This window comes from Schistocerca gregaria, chromosome 5 (genome assembly GCF_023897955.1).
Source record: "Schistocerca gregaria isolate iqSchGreg1 chromosome 5, iqSchGreg1.2, whole genome shotgun sequence".
Lineage (NCBI taxonomy): Eukaryota > Metazoa > Arthropoda > Insecta > Orthoptera > Acrididae > Schistocerca > Schistocerca gregaria.
The window spans coordinates 525,934,146-525,956,464 of record NC_064924.1 but is presented as its reverse complement, the minus strand read 5'-3'; the positions used below and the strand labels follow the sequence as shown (position 1 = coordinate 525,956,464).

The 22,319-nt window shown below is 41.0% G+C and overlaps 1 protein-coding gene and 1 non-coding gene across 2 annotated transcripts in view; one reads left to right on the top strand and one right to left on the bottom strand.

The window, feature by feature from the left end:
- Positions 1–22,319, top strand: part of LOC126272081 (cartilage oligomeric matrix protein) — a 388,004-nt gene that overhangs the window by 253,042 nt on the left and 112,643 nt on the right. Inside the window, exons 3-6 of the mRNA XM_049974643.1 lie at positions 6,433–6,650; positions 13,980–14,133; positions 15,831–15,863; positions 21,345–21,412. Of these exons, the coding sequence (XP_049830600.1) occupies positions 6,433–6,650; positions 13,980–14,133; positions 15,831–15,863; positions 21,345–21,412 (473 nt within the window). The remainder of the gene's footprint in view (positions 1–6,432; positions 6,651–13,979; positions 14,134–15,830; positions 15,864–21,344; positions 21,413–22,319) is intronic.
- Positions 6,934–7,006, bottom strand: Trnat-cgu (transfer RNA threonine (anticodon CGU)). The gene has a single exon. It is a non-coding gene; the product is annotated as a tRNA-Thr (tRNA).

The following is a 22,319-nucleotide window of genomic DNA, read 5'->3' as shown; positions in this document are numbered from 1 at the left end:
AAGTCTTCTGTATAGTTATGAGTGCATTACGCCGCCGCTAAGTGAATTCGAGCGTGGGAAAATTGTTGATGCTTCTATTGTGGGTGATTCCGTAACCAAGCGAGCTGAAGTGTTTGTTGTTTCAAGATGACCCTATCGAAGATTTCTACTGCATACAATCTCCGCTAAGTTCAACGCGGACGGAAGTGAGTGTTGAGTGATCTGGCGGACGGTTATTAAACAGGATTCTGACGAAAACTAAGAGGACGACAGCTGCGTAAGTCACTGCAGAACTGAATGTCGCACTCGGGAATCCTGTCAGCGCCAAAGCAACATGAAGAGTGCTGCATAAGCAAGGGAACTGCAGAGTGAACTGGAATTCCAAAACCACACATCTGTGATGGAAATGCCCGTAACAGGAAAACGTAGTGTCGAAGGCATAGAAGCTGGACTGTGGATCAGTGGGAGAGTGTCATTTGGTAGGGTGAGTCTTGTTTCAAAGTGTTTTCAACTTTTGATCAAGTTTACGTGCAAATAATGAAACACGACAGGGGTCCAGTAATGCTTTGGGCAGCCATGTGGTGGTATTCCATGGACCCCCCACGGTTACTCTGCAGGGTCGCATTACTGCAATGAGTTTGGGACCATTTTTTGGGGATCAGGTACGTACGATGGAACAATGTGTATTCCCGAATGGTGATGCCTTATTCCGAGACCGTGTTTTACTGTTCACACCGTCCAGTGCTGGTTTCGTGAGCACCACATGCCGCTCTCTCCCGGCCATAACAGTTGCCAGGTCTCAGGGTACGTGATCGCTACCCACTTCCGTCATCGTTACCTTAATTTGCCACTATTTTGCAGGAAGTTACATGTTTTTGGTTGTACCTCATCATCAGGCTGTAGCGGCAATGCAAAAACATTTAACATCAGTGTATACAGAAATATTAAATTTTCATTACGTAACTGCTGTGATCATCCTGCGGGGAGAGAGTAGGATAACCTAGAAAGAGGCGATGTCACTTTGTATATTCGCCTGTTGTTCACATGAAAACTTTTACAAATATATCCGGCATTCCCCAACGAAGTGTTATAGGTCCTCTATTGTTCCTGATCTATATTAACGACATAGGAGACAATCTTAGTAGCCGTCTTAGATTGTTTGCAGATGATATTGTCATTTATCGTCTTGTAAAGTCATCAGATGACCAAAACGAATTGCAAAATGATTTAGATAAGATGGTGCGAAAAGTGGCAATTGGTCCTGAATGAAGAAAAGTGTGAAGTTATTCAGATGAGTACTAAAAGAAATCAGCTAAATTTCAATTACGCGATAAGGCACATAAATCTTAAGGCTGTAAATTCAACTATATACTAAGGGTTTACAATTACAAATACCCTAAATTGGAACGATCATATAGATAATGTTGTGCGTAGAGCCAACCGAAGACTGCGATTCATTGGCAGAATACTTAGAAGTTGGCAGAATACTTAGAAGGTGCAATAGGTCTACTAAAGAGACTGATTACACCACGCTTGTCCGCCCTATTCTGGAGTATTGCTGTGCGGTGTGGGATCCACATCAGATGGGACTGACGGATGACATCGAAAAAGTACAAAGAGGGGCAGCTCATTTTGTATTATCGCGAAGTAGGGGAGATAGTGACACAGACATGACACGTGAATTGGGGTGGCAATCATGAAAACAAAGGCGTTTTTCGTTGGGACGGGATCTTCTCATGAAATTTCAGTCACCAGTTTTCTCCTCCGAGAGAAATGATCATCACGATTAAATATGAGGAAGCAGGGCTCGCACAGAAAAATTTAAGTGCTCGTTTTTCCCGCGCACCGATTGAGAGTGGAACGGTAGAAAGACAGCTTGAAGGTGGTTCATTGAACCCTCTGCCAGGTATTTAATTTTGAATAGCAGAGCAATCACGTAGATGTAGATAACACTCATTTTGTTCTTGCGGCGCAGCAGCCTTCTGGTGAAGTGCTGAGGTATCGCTATTTCCATGGCTCTCTTGGACTTCTTCACTATTGTTCACAAATTACACAGGGGTGACTTTAAAACACGCTAACACAAAAGAAGTGAGCCGTGCACAGAACAAGATGGCGATCAAAACAAGGCTAGTGTAGATTTGACTATCGATATGTCGATCCGAGTGTTGTGAGTGGCAACGTCTTCTTCAAGTCTTACTGTCGTATCACTGATGTTGGTTGTCATCATATATTACAAAGTGAGCGACTGTGACAATTTTTTATTCTAAGGATTACAAAGATATTTCTGGAATTTGTACTCAAGTAATCTTCATGTCATATACTTGCTATTTTAAGAGAACTGAATTCAGATTCGTAAAGAAATGTGAATTTTTGGACTCTGTCATTTTAGTTAGGATCTTGTTTTTCGACTTATGACCATGGATGAATATTTCGATTTCTTCCGAGATATCTATTCTCCAGATCTCTTCCAAAATGTGCAGTACTTTGAGGGCGTTGTCTGTTGCAACACTTTGTCCTGTTGTGCTACAGCTAATTTATTAGATTTATCCAGAGTGACGCAGCCAATGTGTTCTTTAAAACGGGTTTTAAAATTTCTTCCCGTTTGGCTAATATACTATCTGTTGCAATGACTAAATGTAATTTTATAAATCGCTGATTTGTTTATTTTCTCTGTAGGTTGTATGATGTCATGGGCCAGTTTCTTTCTAAAGTTGTTGTTGGTGACAAAAGTGATTCTGATATCTGTCTTTTCAAATAGCTTTGCTGTTTTGTCTGAGATGGCTCCCTATGGTATCGTTATATATATAAGTTTTTATGTCCTGTGGGGTGGGGGGCGCGGAGATGGGTGGTACACACGTTAGTTTGTTTGCTTTTGTTTTTAGCTATGGGTTGTGAAATTGTACCTATTCATGTTGGGTATTAATATACCGCTTCAGCTGTATTTTCTTCTTTATTATTGAATCAGTACTGGTTTCGTGGCAGTAAATGCCACATCTTCAGGTAAACATACAACTGAAACATTAGAGCTTAAAAACTCGGAAATTTGTACCTAACATTCGTTGTCCGTCAGAACAAAGTTCCGAGCATTTTAGCTCTGTTTTAGTTGTATGTTCTCCTGAAGATGTGGCTCTTAGTGCCGCTAAAGAGGTAGTGATCCAACAATAAAGGACAAAATACAGCTGAAGTGGTTTATTAATACCCAAAATGACTGCTCATAGCTGTGGTTGCCCTTTCTGCAATGTTGGTTGTATCTACAAGGCTCACTCCAAAAGGAATGCACACTATTTTTTTAAAATCCATATTTTATTCTACATGTCTGAAAGTTTTACAGTGTGTAGATACATCCTTTAGGAACAATATTTTCATTTCTCCACATAATTTCTATCCCCCTCTAACTGCTTTACGCCATCTTGGTACCAGCGCCTGTATACCCGCACGGTAAAATTCTGGACCAACCTGTTGGAGCCACTGTTCGGCAGCGTGCACAAGGGAGTCGTCATCTTCAGGGTCACACTTAGTGGCGATATTTGAAAACCTTTTCATATTTTTGAAACAGTCGCAGTCCATTAATGGTGAATGTGGCAGCAAGTTATTTGACACAGGACGTGTATTCAGCCATTTAAAAACTTTGAGGCTCGCCGATGACATTGTAATTCCGTCAGAGACAGCAAAGGACGTGGAAGAGCAGTTGAAAGGAATGGACAGTGTCTTGAAAGGAGGATATAAGATGAACATCAACAAAAGCAAAACTAGGATCATGGAACGTAGTCGAATTAAGTCGCATGATGCTTTGGGAATTAGATTAGGAAATGAGACACTTAAAGTAGTAAAGGAGTTTTGCTATTTGGGGAGGAAAATAACTCAAAAAAATGGTTCAAATGGCTCTGAGCACTATGGGACTCAACTGCTGTGGTCATCAGTCCCCTAGAACTTAGAACTACCTAAACCTAACTAACCTAAGGACATCACACACATCCATGCCCGAGGCAGGATTCGAACCTGAGACCGTAGCAGTCGCACGGTCCGGACTACGCGCCTAGAACCGCGAGACCACCGCGGCCGGCGGAAAATAACTGATTATGGTCGAAGTAGAGGAGATGTAGACTGGTCATGGCAAGAAAAGCGTTTCTGAAGAGGAGAAATTTGTTAACATCGAGTATAGATTTAAATGTCAGAAAGTCGTTTCTGAAAGTATTTGTATGGAGTGTAACCATGTATGGAAGTGAAACATGGTCGATAAATTGTTTGGACAAGATGAGAATAGAAGCTTTAGAAATGTGGTGCTACAGAAGAATGCTGAAGATTAGGTGGGTAGATCACACAACTACATCTGCATCTACATCCATACCCCGCAAGCCACCTGACAGTGTGTGGCGGAGGGTACCTTGAGTACCTCTATCGGTTCTCCTTCAAATTCCAGTCTCGGATTGTACGTGGAAAAAAGGATTGTCGGTATGCCTCTGCGTGGGCTCTAATGTCTCTGATTTTATCCTCATGGTCTCTTCGCGAAATATACGTAGGGGGGAGCAATATACTGCTTGACTCCTCGGTGAAGGTATGTTCTCGACTCTTCAAGAAAATCCCGTACCGAGCTACTGAGCGTCTCTGCTGCAGAGTCTTCCACTGGAGTTCATCTATCATCTCCGTAACGCTTTCGCGATTACTAAATGATCCTGTAACGAAGCGCGCTGCTCTCCGTTGGATCTTCTCTATCTCTTCTATAGACCCTATCTGGTACGGATCCCACACTGCTGAGCAGTATTCAAGCAGTGGGCGAACAAGCGTACTGTAACCTACTTCCTTTGTTTTCGGATTGTATTTCCTTACGATTCTTCCAATGAATCTCAGTTTGACATCTGCTTTACCGACGATCAACTTTATATGATCATTCCATTTTAAATCTCTCCTAATGCGTACTCCCAGATAATTTATGGAATTAACTGCTTCCAGTTGCTGACCTGCTACAGTGTACCTAAATGATAAGGGATCTTTCTTTCTATGTATTCGCAGCACATTACACTTGCCTACATTGAGATTCAATTGCCATTCCCTGCATCATGCGTCAATTCACTGCAGATCCTCCTGCATTTCAGTACAAATTTTCATTGTTACACCATCATCCCCAAAAAGCCTCAGTAAACCTCCTATGTCATCCACAAGGTCATTTATGTATATTGTGAATAGCAACGGTCCTACGACACTCAAAATGGTTCAAATGGCTCTGAGCACTCTGGGACTTAACATCAGTGGTCATCAGTCCTCTAGAACTTAGAACTACTTAAACCTAACTAACTTAAGGACATCACACACATCCATGCCCGAGGCAGGATTCGAACCTGCGACCATAGCGGTCACGCGGTTCCAGACTGTAGCGCCTAAAACCGCACGGCCATTTCGGCCGGCCCAACGACACTCCCTTGCGGTACACTTGAAATCACTCTCCATTGAGAGGTATTGAATAGAATTGGGGAGAAGAAGAATTTGTAGCACAACTTGACTAGAAGAAGGGACCGGTTGGCAGGACATGTTCTGAGGCATCAGGGGATCAGAAATTTAGCATTGGAGGGCAGCATGGAGGGTAAAAATCGTAGAGGGAGATCAAGAGATGAATACACTAAGTAGATTCAGAAGGGTGTAGGTTGCAGTAAGGTACTGGGAGATGAAGAAGATTGCACAGGATACAGTAGCATGGAGAGCTGCATCAAACCAGTCTCAGGACTTGAAACGTCTCCTTAGAAAAATTATACAAGACTGTGCTTAAACTGACTCACAATATTTTTAGCGCAACGCAATCTGACTTTCAAAAATCCCTACAAAAGAATGGCCCTGACTAACATTAACCTATACCTTTCACAAATCACTTACCTCACAAAAATCTTCGTTACTCGAACTACTGCATTACAGCTAGCGCCACTACTGCCAGCTAAATAAAAGACTCAAACTACTGAAGGCATTAACTACTGATAGGCATAGTTAGCAAATGAAAGATTTTAATAGAGAACAAACAATGTATTTACCTTACTAGTGTTCAAAAGCCATAATGTATATAGCAGTTCATGACATCCAGTCTTACAAATTTCAAAACTCCGCTATCTCTCTTCCCACATCCACCACTGCTGGCGGCTCACCTCCAACTGCGCAACGCTACGCGCTGTTAACATCCAGCCGCCCAACACTACAATGGCGAGTATTACAACAATGCCAATCATCCACTGACTGCACACAGCACAGCCAGTGATTTTCATACAGAGCGCTACGTGGCGTTACCGATATAAAAAACCTGAACAGCCTACTCACAGACTGAAGACCACAACAAGAAACAACAACATGCCAACCTGTTCGCTACACCCTATAAGGATTGGTGATGTGTTGTGCTTTTAACGTTGACATATTTCTGAGCAGTCCGTGATAGTTTGAGGATGAGCGGCCCTGACCGGTGTTGCGTGCCCGCAGTGGTGGTGGAGACGGTGGAGGACGGGCGCGCGCGCTCGCAGCACCTGACGGTGGACGCGCTCAGCGAGGGCGCCATCCTGCGCTCCGTGGTGCTCGACGTGCAGCAGCGCCAGCCCGGCGCGCACGTCGCCCTCTTCGTCGACTGCGTGTCGCTCGGCATCGTCTCCACGCCCCGCAGCCTCAGGGACATGTTCGACCGCAGCCCGCGGCTCGCCGTCGTGAGTACTCTCCACATTCTTTTGTTTGCTCGCTCTGTGTGTGTGTGTGTGTGTGTGTGTGTGTGTGTGTGTGTGTACGTGCGCGCTTCCTCTGTGTCAACTATTGTGACACACTGCCTACTAGCGTATTATTGACAATGGTACCAGATCTGTACTCGTATCGTGCATATCTGTCGAAATTCCCACGTGTCCTTTCCTTCCTGGAGTACAAACCTGATGGAGGAATTAAAGATCTTGGCAGGAAGCGGGCATTGATTGAAATCAATGGAGAGAACTGAAAATTTGTACTGGATCGGGATTCGAACCCGTGTCTCCTGCTTACGAGGCAGACACTCTGACCACTGAGCCATCCAGACACAGTGGTCATTGCAACTGCACGAACTACCCTAGCACGCCAAATTCTCACCTTATCTGCCATACTACTAATGTAATGCCCGTTGCCCATTATCCTCATTACTCTCGGCATTTCGCCGATTCCCGTAGGAATTCCAGACAGATGTGCATCTGCACTGAAGAGATCATTCGCCGTCCTCACTTACATATAGTTCGAATCCTGGTCCGGAACAAATTATCAAAAAAATCAGATATTTTGCCCGGTCGCGATCAATGGACCACCCTGTAAATATAGGGTGGTCCACTGATCGTGACCGGGCCAAATATCTCACGAAATAAGCGTCAAACGAAAAAACTACAAAGAACGAAACTTGTCTAGCTTCAAAGGGAAAACCAGATGGCGCTATGGTTGGCCCGCTATATGGCGCTGCCACAGGTCAAACGGATATCAACTGCGTTTTTTTTTTTTTAAATACGAAACCCCATTTTTATTACATATTCGTGTAGTACGTAAAGAAATATGAATGTTTTAGTTGGATCACTTTTTTCGCTTCGTAATAGATGCCGCTGTAATAGTCACAAACATATGGCTCACAATTTTAGACGAACAGTTGGTAACAGATAGGATTTTTTAAATTAAAATACAGAACGTAGGTACGTTTGGACACTTTATTTCCGTTGTTCCAATGTGATACATGTACCTTTGTGAACTTATCATTTCTGAGAACGCGTCCTGTTACAGCGTGATTACCTGTAAATACCACATTAATGCAATAAATGCTCAAAATGATGTCCGTCAACCTCAATGAATTTGGCAGTACGTGTAACGACATTCCTCTCAACAGCGAGTAGTTTGCCTTCCGTAATGTTCGCACATGCATTGACAATGCGCTGACGCGTTGTCGGTGGATGACGATAGCAAATGTCCTTCAACTTTCCCCACAGAAAGAAATCCGGGGAAGTCAGATCCAGTGAACGTGCGGGCCACGGTATGGTGCTTCGACGACCAATCCACCTGTCATGAAATATGCTATGCAATGCCGCTTCAACCGCACGCGAGCTATGTGCCGGACATCCATCATGTTGGAAGTACATCGCAATTCTGTCATGGAGCGAAACATCTAGTAACATCGGTAGAACATTACGTAGGAAATCAGTACCATTTAGACTGTCATCGATAAAATGGGGGCCAATTATCCTTCATCCAATAATGCCGCACCATACATTAACAAGCCAAGGTCGCTGATGTTCCACTGATGTCGCAGCCATCGTGGATTTTGCTTTGCCCAATAGTGCATATTATGCCGGTTTACGTTACCGCTGTTGGTGAATGACGCTTCGTCGCTAAATAGAACGCGTGTAAAAAATCTGTCAGCGTCCGTAATTTCTCTTGTGCCCAGTGGCAGAACTGTACACGACGTTCAAAGTCGTCGCCATGCAATTCCTGGTGCATAGAAATATAGTACCGGTTCAATAGATGTTGTGTAGCATTCTCAACGCCGACGTTTTTGAGATTCCCGATTCTCGCGCAATTTGTCTGCTACTGATGTGAGGATTAGCCGCGACAGCAAATAATACACCTACTCGAACATCATCATTTGTCGTAGGTCGTGGCTGACGTTTCACATGTCGCTGAAGAACACTTCCTGTTTCCTTAAATAACGTAACTATCCGGCGAACGGTCCGGTCACTTGGATGACGTCGTCCTGGATACCGAGCACCATACATAGCACACGCCCGTTGGGCATTTTGATCACAATAGCCATACATCAACACGATATCGGCCTTTTACGCAATTGGTAAACGGTCCAATTTAACACGGGTAATGTATCACGAAGCGAATACCGTCCGCACTGGCGGAATGTTACGTGATTCCACGTACTTACACGTTTGTGACTGTTACAGCGTCATCTATCACAAAGCGAAAAAAGTGGTCCAACTAAAAACATTCATATTGCTTTACGTACTACACGAATATGTAATTAAAAATGGGAGTTCCTATTTAAAAAAACGCAGTTGATATCCGTTTGACCTACGGCAGCGTCATCTAGCGGGCCACCCATAGCGCCATCTGGTTTCCCCCTTCAAGCTAGACCAGTTTCGTTCTTTGTACTTTTTTCGTTTGATCTGATTTCTTGAGATATTTGGCCCGGTCACTATCAATGGACCATCCTATATATGTGTATGATGATATAAATGAATGATATAAAACATATACAGTTTACATAGCAGTGGAACTGGCTTTTATTTATAATAATCATGTCATTAAAAGAAATATTTTACATAGTGGGCCCCAAAGAGCAAATATTATGCTCTTCAATGCCGTACACCAATATGGGTAACTCGCTGAAATACGTAAGGATAACAGTGAAAATGGTATAAGTCATCGAAAGTGTGAAATTCAGTACGGTTTGTTTACAGAAGAAACTCATCCCAGCCTATGTCAACATCAAGATTTCAGCAGAACCAATGCTGGTACCTCACAACATGGAGCAAAATTATGGATCCAACGAGAGATTAACAGTAAACTATCTTATAAGGAACACCTAAATTAAGATATTCATGTCGCTCACCTAAAATTAACTAACAATACTACTCAATTACTTTTTGACACCATGTCACATTTCAAAAATATCTATGTGCATAACATCAGCACCCAGACCAGATCAACACACAAAAGTAACATCAAACGCCTCATGGAAAAACAGTATCCCATTGCCAAAACTAACAACATAATTTCTTCTTTCAATTTTCATAAAGAAACCATCAATAATATATATAAATGGTGAGGCAGCTAAGTCATAACACCCCTTGTATTTCCCCAACCGTAATAGATTCAAAACTGCCGTTTGGACAGTGAATTTTACCGACTGGGGATATTTGAATACGTCACATTTCTTTTTTGTGCTATTTCCTTATTACAGAGATATGAGACCATCTTTGGTTACGCTAAAATTTAACATAGGGTTCCATCATATGTTAAATTTTAGCGTAACCAAAGATGGTCTCATATCTCTGTAATAAGAAAATAGCACAAAAAGAAATGTGACGTATTCAAATATCCCCTGTCCCTACAATTCACTGTCCAAACGGCATTTTTGTATCTATTACGGTTGGGGAAATACAAGGGGTGTTATGACTTAGCTGCCTCACCATTTATATATAGAATAGATTTGCAAGTCTTATCTTTCCTGCGACGCCCCACTGTATCATCCATCTTCGAAAACCCTAGCCTGCTTCAATGCCTTTATCATCATGCCCCACGTTCCTTACATCTACACACATTCCATACCCTCTCCCAGGGCAGATGAAAATGTGGCGCTGTACAATATCTCGTCGACGTCTCCATTGCTCCTGTTGAACAAATTATGTAAATGGTAGTTAATAATAACATCAACAGTATGCGTTTCTCACTTATTTGACATTTTTTGGCCACGTCCCATTCCTAATCAATTACATACGGAAACATTTCTGTTCATCTTTCTTGCATTCACAGCACCAGATTCCCACCTGGTAGCCAAAATTGGAACTATTTTTTTCAGGGTAAATCGGTTCTACATTAACGCATTAGAATATCTAGAACGTTTCGTTGCCATACGATAATTACAGCTCACACTTGATTTCTATGAGTAACTTTAGTTTCTAACCACCCAGTGGAGTGTGCTGATTGTTTTACAGGACATAAATTTCAAGTTATCATTTACTGATTAACTCATCGTCATATGACACATCATTGTAAGAGAAGTTACACCATCGTCGATCACAATACAGTTTAAAAGCAACCTGATTTTCTTTTGTTTATCGTAAAAGGATTAGTAAAAAAAGGTAAAACCACAAAGGTGAAGTTAGATAGAATTTTGCTAAAGTACTCTTAGTTTATTGTAAAGTAGAGTTTTGCAGGAATACAGTGCCAGATTGTGTAAATGTTATTGTCTAAAATACCTGCACCATCATGAATGGTTCCTTTTCCGAAGTTAATTGAGCTCAGTGTTGAATTTTTTGTCTTGCAAAGTACACTACTGGCCATTAAAATTGCTACACCACGAAGATGACGTGCTACAGAGGCAAAATTTAACCGACAGGAAGAAGATGCTGTGATATGCAAATGATTAGCTTTTCAGAGCATTCACTCAAGGTTGGCGCCGGAGGAGACACCTACAACGTGCTGACATGAGGAAAGTTTCCAACCGATTTCTCATACGCAAACAGCAGTTGACCGGCGTTGCCTGGTGAAACGTTGTTGTGATGCCTCGTGTAAGGCGGAGAAACGCGTGCCATCACGTTTCCGACTTTGATAAAGGTCGGATTGTAGCCTATCGCGATTGCGGTTTTTCGTATCGCGACATTGCTACTCGTGTTGGTCGAGATCCAATGACTGTTAGCAGAATATGGAATCGGTGGGTTCAGGAGGGTAATACGGAACGTCGTGCTGGATCCCAACGGCCTCGTATCACTAGCAGTCGAGACGACAGGCATCTTATCCGCATGGCTGTAACGGATCGTGCAGCCACGTCTCGATCCCTGAGTCGACAGGTGGGGACGTTTGCAAGACAACAACCATCTGCACGAACAGTTCGAGGACGTTTGCAGCAGCATGGACTACCAGCAGGAATGGCAAAACGTCATTTTTCAGATGAATCTGGATTCTGTTTACAGCATCATGAAGGTCGCATCCGTATTTGGCGACATCGCTGTGAACGCACATCGCAAGCGTGTATTCGTCATCGCCATACTGGCGTATCACCCGACGTGATGGTATGGGGTACCATTGGCTACACGTCTCGGTTCGCGTTGACGGCACTTTGAACAGAGGACGTGACATTACAGTTGTGTTACGATGCGTAGCTCTACCCTTCATTCGATCCCTGCGAAACCCTACGTTTCAGCAGGATAATGCACGACCGCATGTTGCAGGACCTGTACGGGCCTTTCTGGATACAGAAAATGTTCTATTGCTGCTCTGGCCAGCACATTCTCCAGATCTCTCACCAATTGAAAACGTCTGGTCAATGGTGGCCGAGCAACTGGCTCGTCACAATACGCCAGTCACTACTCTTGATGAACTGTGGTATCGCGTTGAAGCTGTGTGGGCAGCTGTATCTGTACACGCCATCCAAGCTCTGTTTGACTCAATGCCCAGGCGTATGAAGGCCGTTATTACGGCAAGAGTTGGTTGTTCTGGGTACTGATTTCTCAGGATCTATGCACCCAAATTGCGTGAAAATGTAATCACATGTCAGTTCTAGTATAATATATTTGTCCAATGGATACCTGTTTATGATCTGTATTTCTTCTTGGTATAGCAATTTTAATGGCCAGTAGTGTAAATTGTGGACTACTCCAAGTGAGGTGAAGGATTAGCTTTGTTTGAATTTTTTACTAAAATAATCATACAGTTTGACTAGTGACACTATACTAGTTTATGGATCTGCATCATATTCTCCACATATTAGAAAGATAATTGGACTATTACTGCTGCTAAGGAAAACTGATATATGAAGAGGAGTATAAGCAGTCCGTTTATGACATTATTTACCAGTATCTTTATTCGTGTTTTTCTTACGTCAGTTAAGATAGAAGCCCCTCATGTCCAAACTTAGTTCTACTCTTCATGCAATAACATTTCACTATTGGTTTAAGTAATGATCTTGAGCGTAGCTGTTATTAGTACGAGCTTGGTGCGAATTTTCTTTCCATAATTACTGGTGTGTTTACTGGTGTGTGCGTTATTGATAACTGCTGCTACACACAGCTCAGTGTCCGTTGTCAGTTTGCATCCTGCGCACTTTTCAAAGGGAGATATCAACATAAGTAACTTAAATAACCAATGTTCGATTTTCTTAAACATATATTTCCAAATTAATGTGCTAAATTGGGCTGGCGACCGTTCATTTTTTCATTCACATATGATTTTTACCACTTTCATTAACTCCCAAGATTAAAGTCCGTTTACTTTTTCTGTTAATTTCACTATATTCAAAATTATAGTCCAATACCTTTGTCCATTAGATACACGCTGAGTCAAAATTCGTCAAAATTCGAAAACCTCTCATAGGGTAACATTAGCTTGTTTCACGGTACGCTTGTTCATCATACGTGGCAAGTTAGTGTTATTCGTGGCTTTTCCCGTGACAGGACTTAATAAGAAGGTTCGGTTGTTAGGGAAGAGTGACGTATAAAGCAGGGTAGCGTTTTAACCTTTCGATTATGTCCCATAAAGGCTAGATGGGTGGCCGAATCATTCTCTGGAACTGTTAGTGCGTTCTTCAAACCAATCGCCACTGTGGCCTGGTGACATGGGTCATTACCAGTCACAAAAAATTCTACGGTTATTTGGGAATATGAACCCCATGATGGTTGCAAGTGGTCTGCAAGTAGCCGAACATAACTATTTGCAGCCAATGACCCAGTCCACTGCGTGTAAACACACCAACACCATTACGGAGCTTGCTTTCCAGTCGTCTAGGATCTAAGCGATATGGTCACGTGCCCAGGAGAGGCAATGCAGGCGATGTACTGTTAGCCAAGGAACTCGAGTTGGTCGTCTGCTGCCAAAGCCCATTAATGCCAAATTTCGCCGCGTTCTCTTTCTGTGGTTATTTTTCAGTGTTGCTTGTCTGTTAATGTTGACAAGTCTACGCAAACGACGCTGCTCTCGGTCGTTAAGTTAAGGTTGTCGGCTACTGCGCTGTTCGTGGTGAAAGCTAATGTCCGAAATTTGATATTCCCCGCCCACTCTTGACACTGTGGTCTTTGAATACTGAAATTCGTAAAGATTTCTGACATGGACTGTACATAAATCACCTTAGTACAAATGAGAGCTCCTCCAGTGCATTACCCTTTTACGTCTTGCTTATGCAACACTACCGCCATCTGTATATGGGCATATCACTATGCTATGACTTCTGGCACCTAAGTGTATGCACACCAAACGTCAATAACAAAGACAGGCAGCCGGTTGCCCTGCTACAGTTTGTGACTGACTGGTGTGTGCAGTTCCGGGAGCGGCGCTACGTGCTGGAGGTGGACGACAGCATGGGCCTGCGCTCGGCGCTCAACCGCAACAACTGTCCCGAGCAGCAGGCCTCCAACATCATGCAGGCCATCCAGCCGGTGCCCAACGACATCACGCCCAACATCATACGACGCAGTGAGTATACGGCGCCAAGTTTTTCCCACTGCTGACTGTCACTAAGGCCGGTATTACACTATCAAATTTCTTTGTCAAATATCTTAGTCCATTATCTTTGTCAAAGATATTTGATGATGTAATAGGGAACTTTGTCAAATGCCATCCAATATTTGATCAAATCTAGGGCCTCGCTGTAGATTTGATCAAAGAAGTCGCTTGTCTTCTGTTCACTGCAATGTGCAAATTTCTCTCAAGCACGTCATAGTTCTTGTTTGACAAACACATCAAACAAAGCAACACAATGCCAAATAATTAGACAAACAAACGAAATTTGTTTGACAAATTGTTTGATCGTCATCGGGAGGGGGGGAGAGGCATTTCAGCTGTGTGGTTGGTGCTTAGGCCGGTATTACACTATCAAATTTCTTTATCAAAGATTTGATCAAAGATGTGATCAAATATTCCCCCTCCCGATGACGATCAAACAATTTGTCAAACAAATTTCGTTTGTTTGTCTAATTATTTGGCATTGTGTTGCTTTGTTTGATGTATTTGTCAAACAAGAACTATGACGTGCTTGAGAGAAATTTTGATCGAAGGCTGATTTGATAAACAATTTCTACCATTTACGTTTGCAGTTGTCAACAACAGTCAGTTGCTTGCTTCTTGACGACAAATTGTACCAATGTTGTCAATTCGCCATGCATTTTGAGCTAAAAGACTCTTACTGCAGTTTATCTCTTTCTGTCAAGAGTTTCTACAATTTTTCAAACTTAGAGCAAAAGACTAAATACATGCGAACCAAAGGTTAAAGGCCATTACCAAAATGGTAGAGACCTGCATCTTTCTCATCCAAATATTGAACAGGAAGACATAATGAAAAAATCAATATTCTAGGCACGACATATATGCGAAAGTGCACAAAAATAATATTGCCTTTTAATACATCATTTATTGCTTTACGAGTTTCCACAATAATGTAATTACGTGTATGACGTGCAATGCAGGATAAAATTTTACATCATCAAACTCTGTTCCAGTTGGCAGACATTTCAAAGTTGTGAATAATCGTTGAGAAACTGGAACAGATTTTCACATAGCTGTATTCTTTTAGATAGTGTGGACGAATTACCGCTAACAAGTTATTAAAGGTTTGCCTGCCTGTTCCGAGAAAGTTGACGTAATCATCAGGTTTTGATTGCAGTGTTTTTTTTTTTTTTCAGCCGAGTTTCGTGTGTGTATTTATCTCTCTGTTTCAACCATCCCAAGGAGCATCATTTTGTTTCTATCTCCCTCTCTATACAAAGTGCTATAGTCAACCCGAAACATGATTTATCTGCATTGGTAGCCATTCCCACCAGTGCCAAAATACAGATGTGTGCAGAACATGAGGACAAAAGTAATTTTCGTACGATGTGTCACTGCCAAGTAACATAGCTCGATGAAATTTGGACCATAAATCGTAATACTCTGATAGTATTGTACAAAAGTTAACTGAAAGAAATCAGCAATGAGACAAACTGGAAAGAAGTTTTATTCAGAGACAATAATTATAGTGAAGTTACCGCATTTCTCACTATATCAGTTTATAGCTATCAAGAATGTGAACTGGTCCCAAACAAATCACTTTCTATTGTGGAAATGTATCCTAACTTATGCTGCAAAATTAACTAAGTATATATGACATTTGAATTATTTCTTTTTCTCTTTTTCAGGTGACATTCCAATATCGCACTGTGATGACAGAGGTAAGCATTTTTACAATTTGTTTTACATAATCGTTAAGTGATGAAAATGAAACGCCCACTCACTTTTCAAATCTGCCGTTTTGGGAGAATTGGTCATTAGTTAGTTAGTTAGATGTTTTATAGGCCACTTTACGATGTATGATAATGATGTGAAATAAGTCAGTTTACACATCAATAAATTTGAATTTAAATGTGGCTCAATGCTGACCACTTTCAGACCAGTTAACATGAAAAAATTAGTTTACTAACAGAGATAAGTACAAGTTCCTTTATAAACGTGAAATAGAAAAATTTGCCTAAAAGGAACTTTTATAGCTCACTTTCAAATTTTGCTTTGCTATCCATCAGTCGTTATACACCATTAGTTAAATCATAAAAGATTGTGATCAACATAATTAATCCCTTTCTGAGCTAAAGCCAGTTTGAATGAAGGTTGATTGCATTTTTTCTTCTTGTATTTTAATAGTACCTATAATTATCCCTTGTAAATCCTAACCAATTCCATACAACATATTCTATCGAAAAATATAAATACTGTAACATGGTGGTTAAAATAACTGACTCTAAAGAAAGCTCTTCTCATGACGAACTTGGGCGAGCACTGGAATAATTTTCTTACTGCATGTTTTTGTACTTTGAAAACAGAACATACTCCTATGGCATTGTTGGGTGAACATACGTTAATTTGCGTATTTGTTTCTCGCCAAATGTTGCAATGACACAGTGTACGAAAGCAGCTGAAAATATTTGTGTAAAAGGCAGAAGAATGCGTTATTTATGCAGAGATTCAAAAGTCATTAGCGAACAGTCCTTTAGAGAAAGACAGACAAAAGTAAAAACTCATTGGCACTTCAGTGTTTCTATTTTCTTCTTCAGTGACTTGTAATTATTGATGGCCAACATCAATGTTGATTGTACACAAATTTCTGACTGTAATCACGCACCTACATCTTGACACTTACCTACGTTTATTTTCTGACATTTAATCGAGTCCCTATTAGTATATACCTAAATCCACAACTTCTGTATATAATCTTGCCTTATCTGATGTAGTTTCGTCCACAGTTGCAGGTCTGCTGCTTCCTTTAATGTGTGAGGTAAATTAAGATTTCAATAAAAAGAAAAACTTAACAAAATCGTTATTATCAACATACCATACCATTACTCAATTTGAAGTGATATAGCCCATACTCTGCAGCACAACTGAGACAGCACCTTTGCAATGGTGGTGTGCAACATCATTGTTATGGCATCAACAACACTGTATGTCTCAATTACAACATGTCTTTTAATCCAAATTATGTTCTACATACTTTCAAATTATGATGAAGGCTAATTTTGTGGAAGATTCATCAAAATAGCTACTGTGGACCATCATAGGTTGCCAGTTCTAGAAAGGCTAAAGACACAAAAACAAAATTCACTACAAAAATAAAATGGAACAGAAAGCAGATACGGATATCAAATAGTTATGTGTGCTTACGAAAGTATGAATTTGTCAAGGCAAAGTATTTTGAAAGTTCTCCATTCTCTTTATTAATGTGATGATTGATTAATAATAGCTGAGTACCTGGGACTACTCCAGGCATTTATTTCTCTATAAGTCCATCTCCCCATTCTCCCTGCCTGTGTTCATTTCTTACTCCCACCTCTCTCTTTCTGTCCATCCCTGCTACCACCTCTATCAGTCTATCCATTCTCTGCCCTTTCTCTGTCAAACTCGTCCTCTCCCTCTCAGTATCCACCTCCTCATCCTCTCCCTACTCAACCATACCTATCTGCATAGGCTCCCGGAACACATTCTGATGCTACCCACACAACATGCCTGTTATGCAGAACAGCTTAGATTTCAGGGGTTACCAAGCTTTCCATCCCAAGCCCTATTAGACCTACGTGGTTCTTACACCAACAGTACATCTTCCCAGACAATAAGTAGTATGTGTACCAAATTTTGTAGAAATCAATCTAGTGAGTTAGGGGGAGATGTGGAGCACACAGACATACATGTACACCCACTTTAATATATGTATATGATTCATTACAACTCCATCTTATAAATGAACTAGTCCATGTATCGAGATATTTTGACCTCTTACTTCGACCAAGATTCCTTACTTCTTTTTAAGATTTTAAACAAAGTGTAACAAAATAAATAGAGCAGCACTTTCTTGGAAGGCTTGGTGAGATTAGTTCAAGGAAGCTACCCCCTCCAAGCCCTGTTATGTCACTGCAAGTAACTGCTGCTTCTGACCTTCAATAAATGTTTGTAATGCTTAACATTATTTCTAAAAAGGAAAGCAAAAGCAGAGACTGAGAGCTGATAGAGCAAACTGAAGTAAAACGATAAGTATGAAAAGAGACAGACGATTTCAATCAATTTAATGTTATAGCCAGAACTGTCTGTTATGCTATACTAGAACCAGTTTTTATTACGTGACAATCTAGGTTATGATGAACAAAATAAATCCCTTATCTGGAACAATAGATTAGGTGCAGAGCGAGTGTTTGCATTTCAACAGAATTATTTCTCAATCTCTCTTGCAGTCGCCAGGATATTAAGGTCCTCTTCACACTGCGTGTTTAACTCTTCATCGAGAAGTGAGCAGTTGCCTTGCATGCACAGCATCAGATGCACAGGTTTCGCTTCATTGTGCGTTTTCTCTGAACTTCTGTTAAACCTCCCTGAGGAGACAGTAAAATCACACACACACACACACACACACACACACACACACACACACACACATACACACCACAAAATGATAAAAGAAAAAGTTTTATCGCTTAGTACATTTTCGCTGTTCATGCTGTACAACTTTAGCAAGAGAAATAACATTTTAATTTATCACATCTTTACTACCAACTCTATTTTCAACACATTTTACGGACAGTATTCACATATACCACTGAATGTATCTGCAAAATTATATAGTTGTACGACGCATAGTTCAGCAGATGTGACGTCATAGTCATTTGGATGCGTGAAAAACTAGCGTAAATTACCCAGACTCTATTCGTCCAATATTTCGTAATGAGAGCACCTAACAAGCTCCAACAAACTTCAAACACAATTTCAACCTTTTTCAAACTTTTTCGCAGTTTCATTTTTAACGTCTAATGTTTAACACATTAAGCACTTTGTAAAGTATTAAGACGTTGGTGTTGTTTTACACATGGGAGATCGATTCTTTAAAGAATCGGAGGTTTACTGGTGACTATTAAACGACTGCATCTAGGTCATTTTTGGCCTGCATATTGATCAACTGCCCCCCCCCCCCCTTTGGTACTTCCATGTTGCTCGCTTGGTCTCCATGACACTTCCGAAGTAAACACATAGAATTTGTGAAGCTGTTTTTACACAGATACTTGTGAAGTTTAATGGCACATTGCTCTACGCAATTTATCACCTGAGGCAATAATTTTGATATCATAATACCTGAGTACCAACGGATGACAGACAAACACAAGCCGTACAAAGTAGGACAACAACACAGCAGTTTTGTGTTGGAAACCCTTGTGTGCACCATTGTGTTGAGTCAGTAAACGACGTTGACTGAAAGGTCTTAGTCTACGTATTTCAAAATGTACTAACGAAAGTCCAGGATTCAGTCTGTACTAAAATTAACAATACGTGTTCATGCTCTATTGTTCATTGATGTTTCACATTCTGAAGATTTTTGTCTCCTCACATGCCGACAGTACCTAAAGCTGAATAAAGAAAGTAGCGACAATCTTTTGCGTCTGGATGGCCAACAGTTGAGTACGGCCATTGGTCAGTTGGACGTCTCGTCGTACGTGGTAACCACTTTGGGCCTAACTAGCATGTGACAAAAGCGGGAGAATTGATCTAATTAGCTGTTATGTTAGTGTATAAGGGTGTGTGAAACATACAGACTCATGTTATATTAATTTAAGAGCCTAAAAAAGAGTATCAACTTTTCTGTGGACATCTGCTCTGCTAACCTATGTGAAGTAAACAAACATTTATCTTATTGTGGAGTACTTAACAAGGAACTGATGTAAAACATGATTTCGCAAGGACAGCACATGTTTCTGGTTAGCGGAGTTGATAGAATACTCGATTTCAAATTCCAGGGTCACAAGATCAATTTTCATTGAGTGATTTTTTTCTCCCGATTTTACTGTCATGTTGAGTTTTCTTTATTCATAATAGATTTGCATAAGAGTTATAAATCCCACATCACATTATATTTTAATATCTATTTTCACTTCTTAGCTTCATTTTACACCTGATCAATTTGAGATGTAATGTAATGAAGATATTAAAAAATTACATTTCATGCTTCATGTGGCTCATATTCTGAAGTTTCTGAGAAACCATTTAACAATTTTCTACCACATTGTTCTTCTCACATAAGTCGTTGAAAACAATAACTCATCTGTTCCAACTGTCTCCACTGAACCTGTTGTAAAACTGTATGTTTTTGGCAAAAAGAAAAAAGCAAACATTGTCTGGAATCTAAGAGAAAAGTAAAAGACCAGAACATGGCGTTAAAATGAAAGACGGTTCTGCTTCCACCTTTTAAATCAAATTAATTCAGCAACATTAAGTCCTTCTGCATCAGCTGCATTCTGTAGACACAATTTTCTGGTTGTTTAAGTTAATGTCACCGACGAACAGAAAAAGTGCAAATTGCAAAGCTGTTGAAGATAAACATGATGATTCTGTGCTGTTCATGAATATTATTACGCTGTTTGAAAACCGGGATAAGAGGTACCGGTACCTGGAAAACATTAGTAGTTCTACTATCAATTACAGCTATTAGAAGAAAACAGTAGTAGTTCTTGAAACAACCACAGCAATTAGCATTCAAAATTCTAAATGAAAAAGCTTCCACTGCGTTTTACTGTGCAGATTTTCAAAAGATGGCCTGGGAAACATTTTCATTATGGTTCGAGCAAAAAAACCAGTTCCAAAAGAACAGGTGTAAGAAATGCGATAATGCTATTTTAAAAAGCAGTCACCAAGAGGTCAATTTACTTCATATATTTTTGTTTAGTTACGTAAATATAAAAAGAGATAATATGCAATATATTGGTATGCAGTGAAACACATGAGGTAAGATCTTGTAATTTAAGTCATGCCCTACTCGATCGATATTTCACAGATCATGGGATGCTGTTTGAAACTTGTTCTGATCTACTCCCTATCATACTCCTTAAGTTTATTGTTGATCTTCTTGTGTTTCCCGCTCTCAGTTCACACAGATCGAATGATGCATTATCTCTACTGTATCTCAAGCAACCCAACTTGTTCAAAATTTAACATATCCCTATCGTATTTTTTCTCTGAGAAAAACAAGATGCGAGAAATTAGATCCCATACGTAATATTTCAAATCAGTTTAGATGATACTGTAACGTTGTTATATAAGTTTAAATGTAGTATCTCAATATTTGAATAGTTATTTATCGGTATTTCAATTCCGTATTCAGTCACATGTTTCTTTCACTTTTTCAGCAATTGTTGAAACACTTACCGAACTCGCAACGCTAATTAAGAAGCTTAGAGACGAAATCGAGCGGCAGGTAAGTGTAAAAATTTTGCAATTAGTAGCACAATAACTTTTTGAATGCAGTGAGTAATCTTGTACTAGTGGAAACGTAAAACGTTAAATTATTTTAAAGCGTTATATATGATATGAATATACTGCTTCAAGGCAGCTTTCCTTGTACGTATTGTATTGTATGTTAACCGAGGGCCTAGAGGCTCTGCGGCTCCGTCCCAGCCGCAGCCTCAGTCGTCCACAACCCCACGACGACTACCGCAGTCCACTTCCCTCCTCCACAGCCCCACACCGAACCCAGGGTTATTGTGCGGTTCGGCCCCCGGTGGAGCCGCCCCCCCCCCCCCCCCCCCCCGGGAACGTCTCAGAGCAGACGAGTGTAATCCCCTTGTTTGCGTGGTAGAGTAATGGTGGTGTACGCGTACGTGGAGAACTTGTTTGCGCAGCAGTCGCCGACAAAGTGTGGCTGAGGCGGAATAAGAGGAACCAGCTCGCATTTGCCGTGGCAGATGGAAAACCGCCTAAAAACCATGCACAGACTGGCGGGCTCACCGGACCTCGACATAAGTCCGCCGGGCGGATTCGTGCCAGAGACCAGGCGGTCCTTTCCACCCGGAAAACCGTGCGTTAGACCGCACGGCCTACCGTGCGGAATTAAGCTTTACTTAGTTAGTGCTTTATTGACAGAAGTTCCTGTGCTTTGAGTAACTTGTTTCGAAATTCCCGAAAACACGGATAGGGTGTGGGTTCGCTCGTGATTTATGATTATAAAAAGGTTCAAATGGCTCTAAGCACTATGGGACTTAACATCTGAGGTCATCAGTCCCCTAGACTTAGAACTACTTAAACCTAACTAACCTAAGGACATCACACACATCCATGCCCCAGGCAGGATTTTAACCTGCGACCGTAACAGCAGCGCGGTTCCG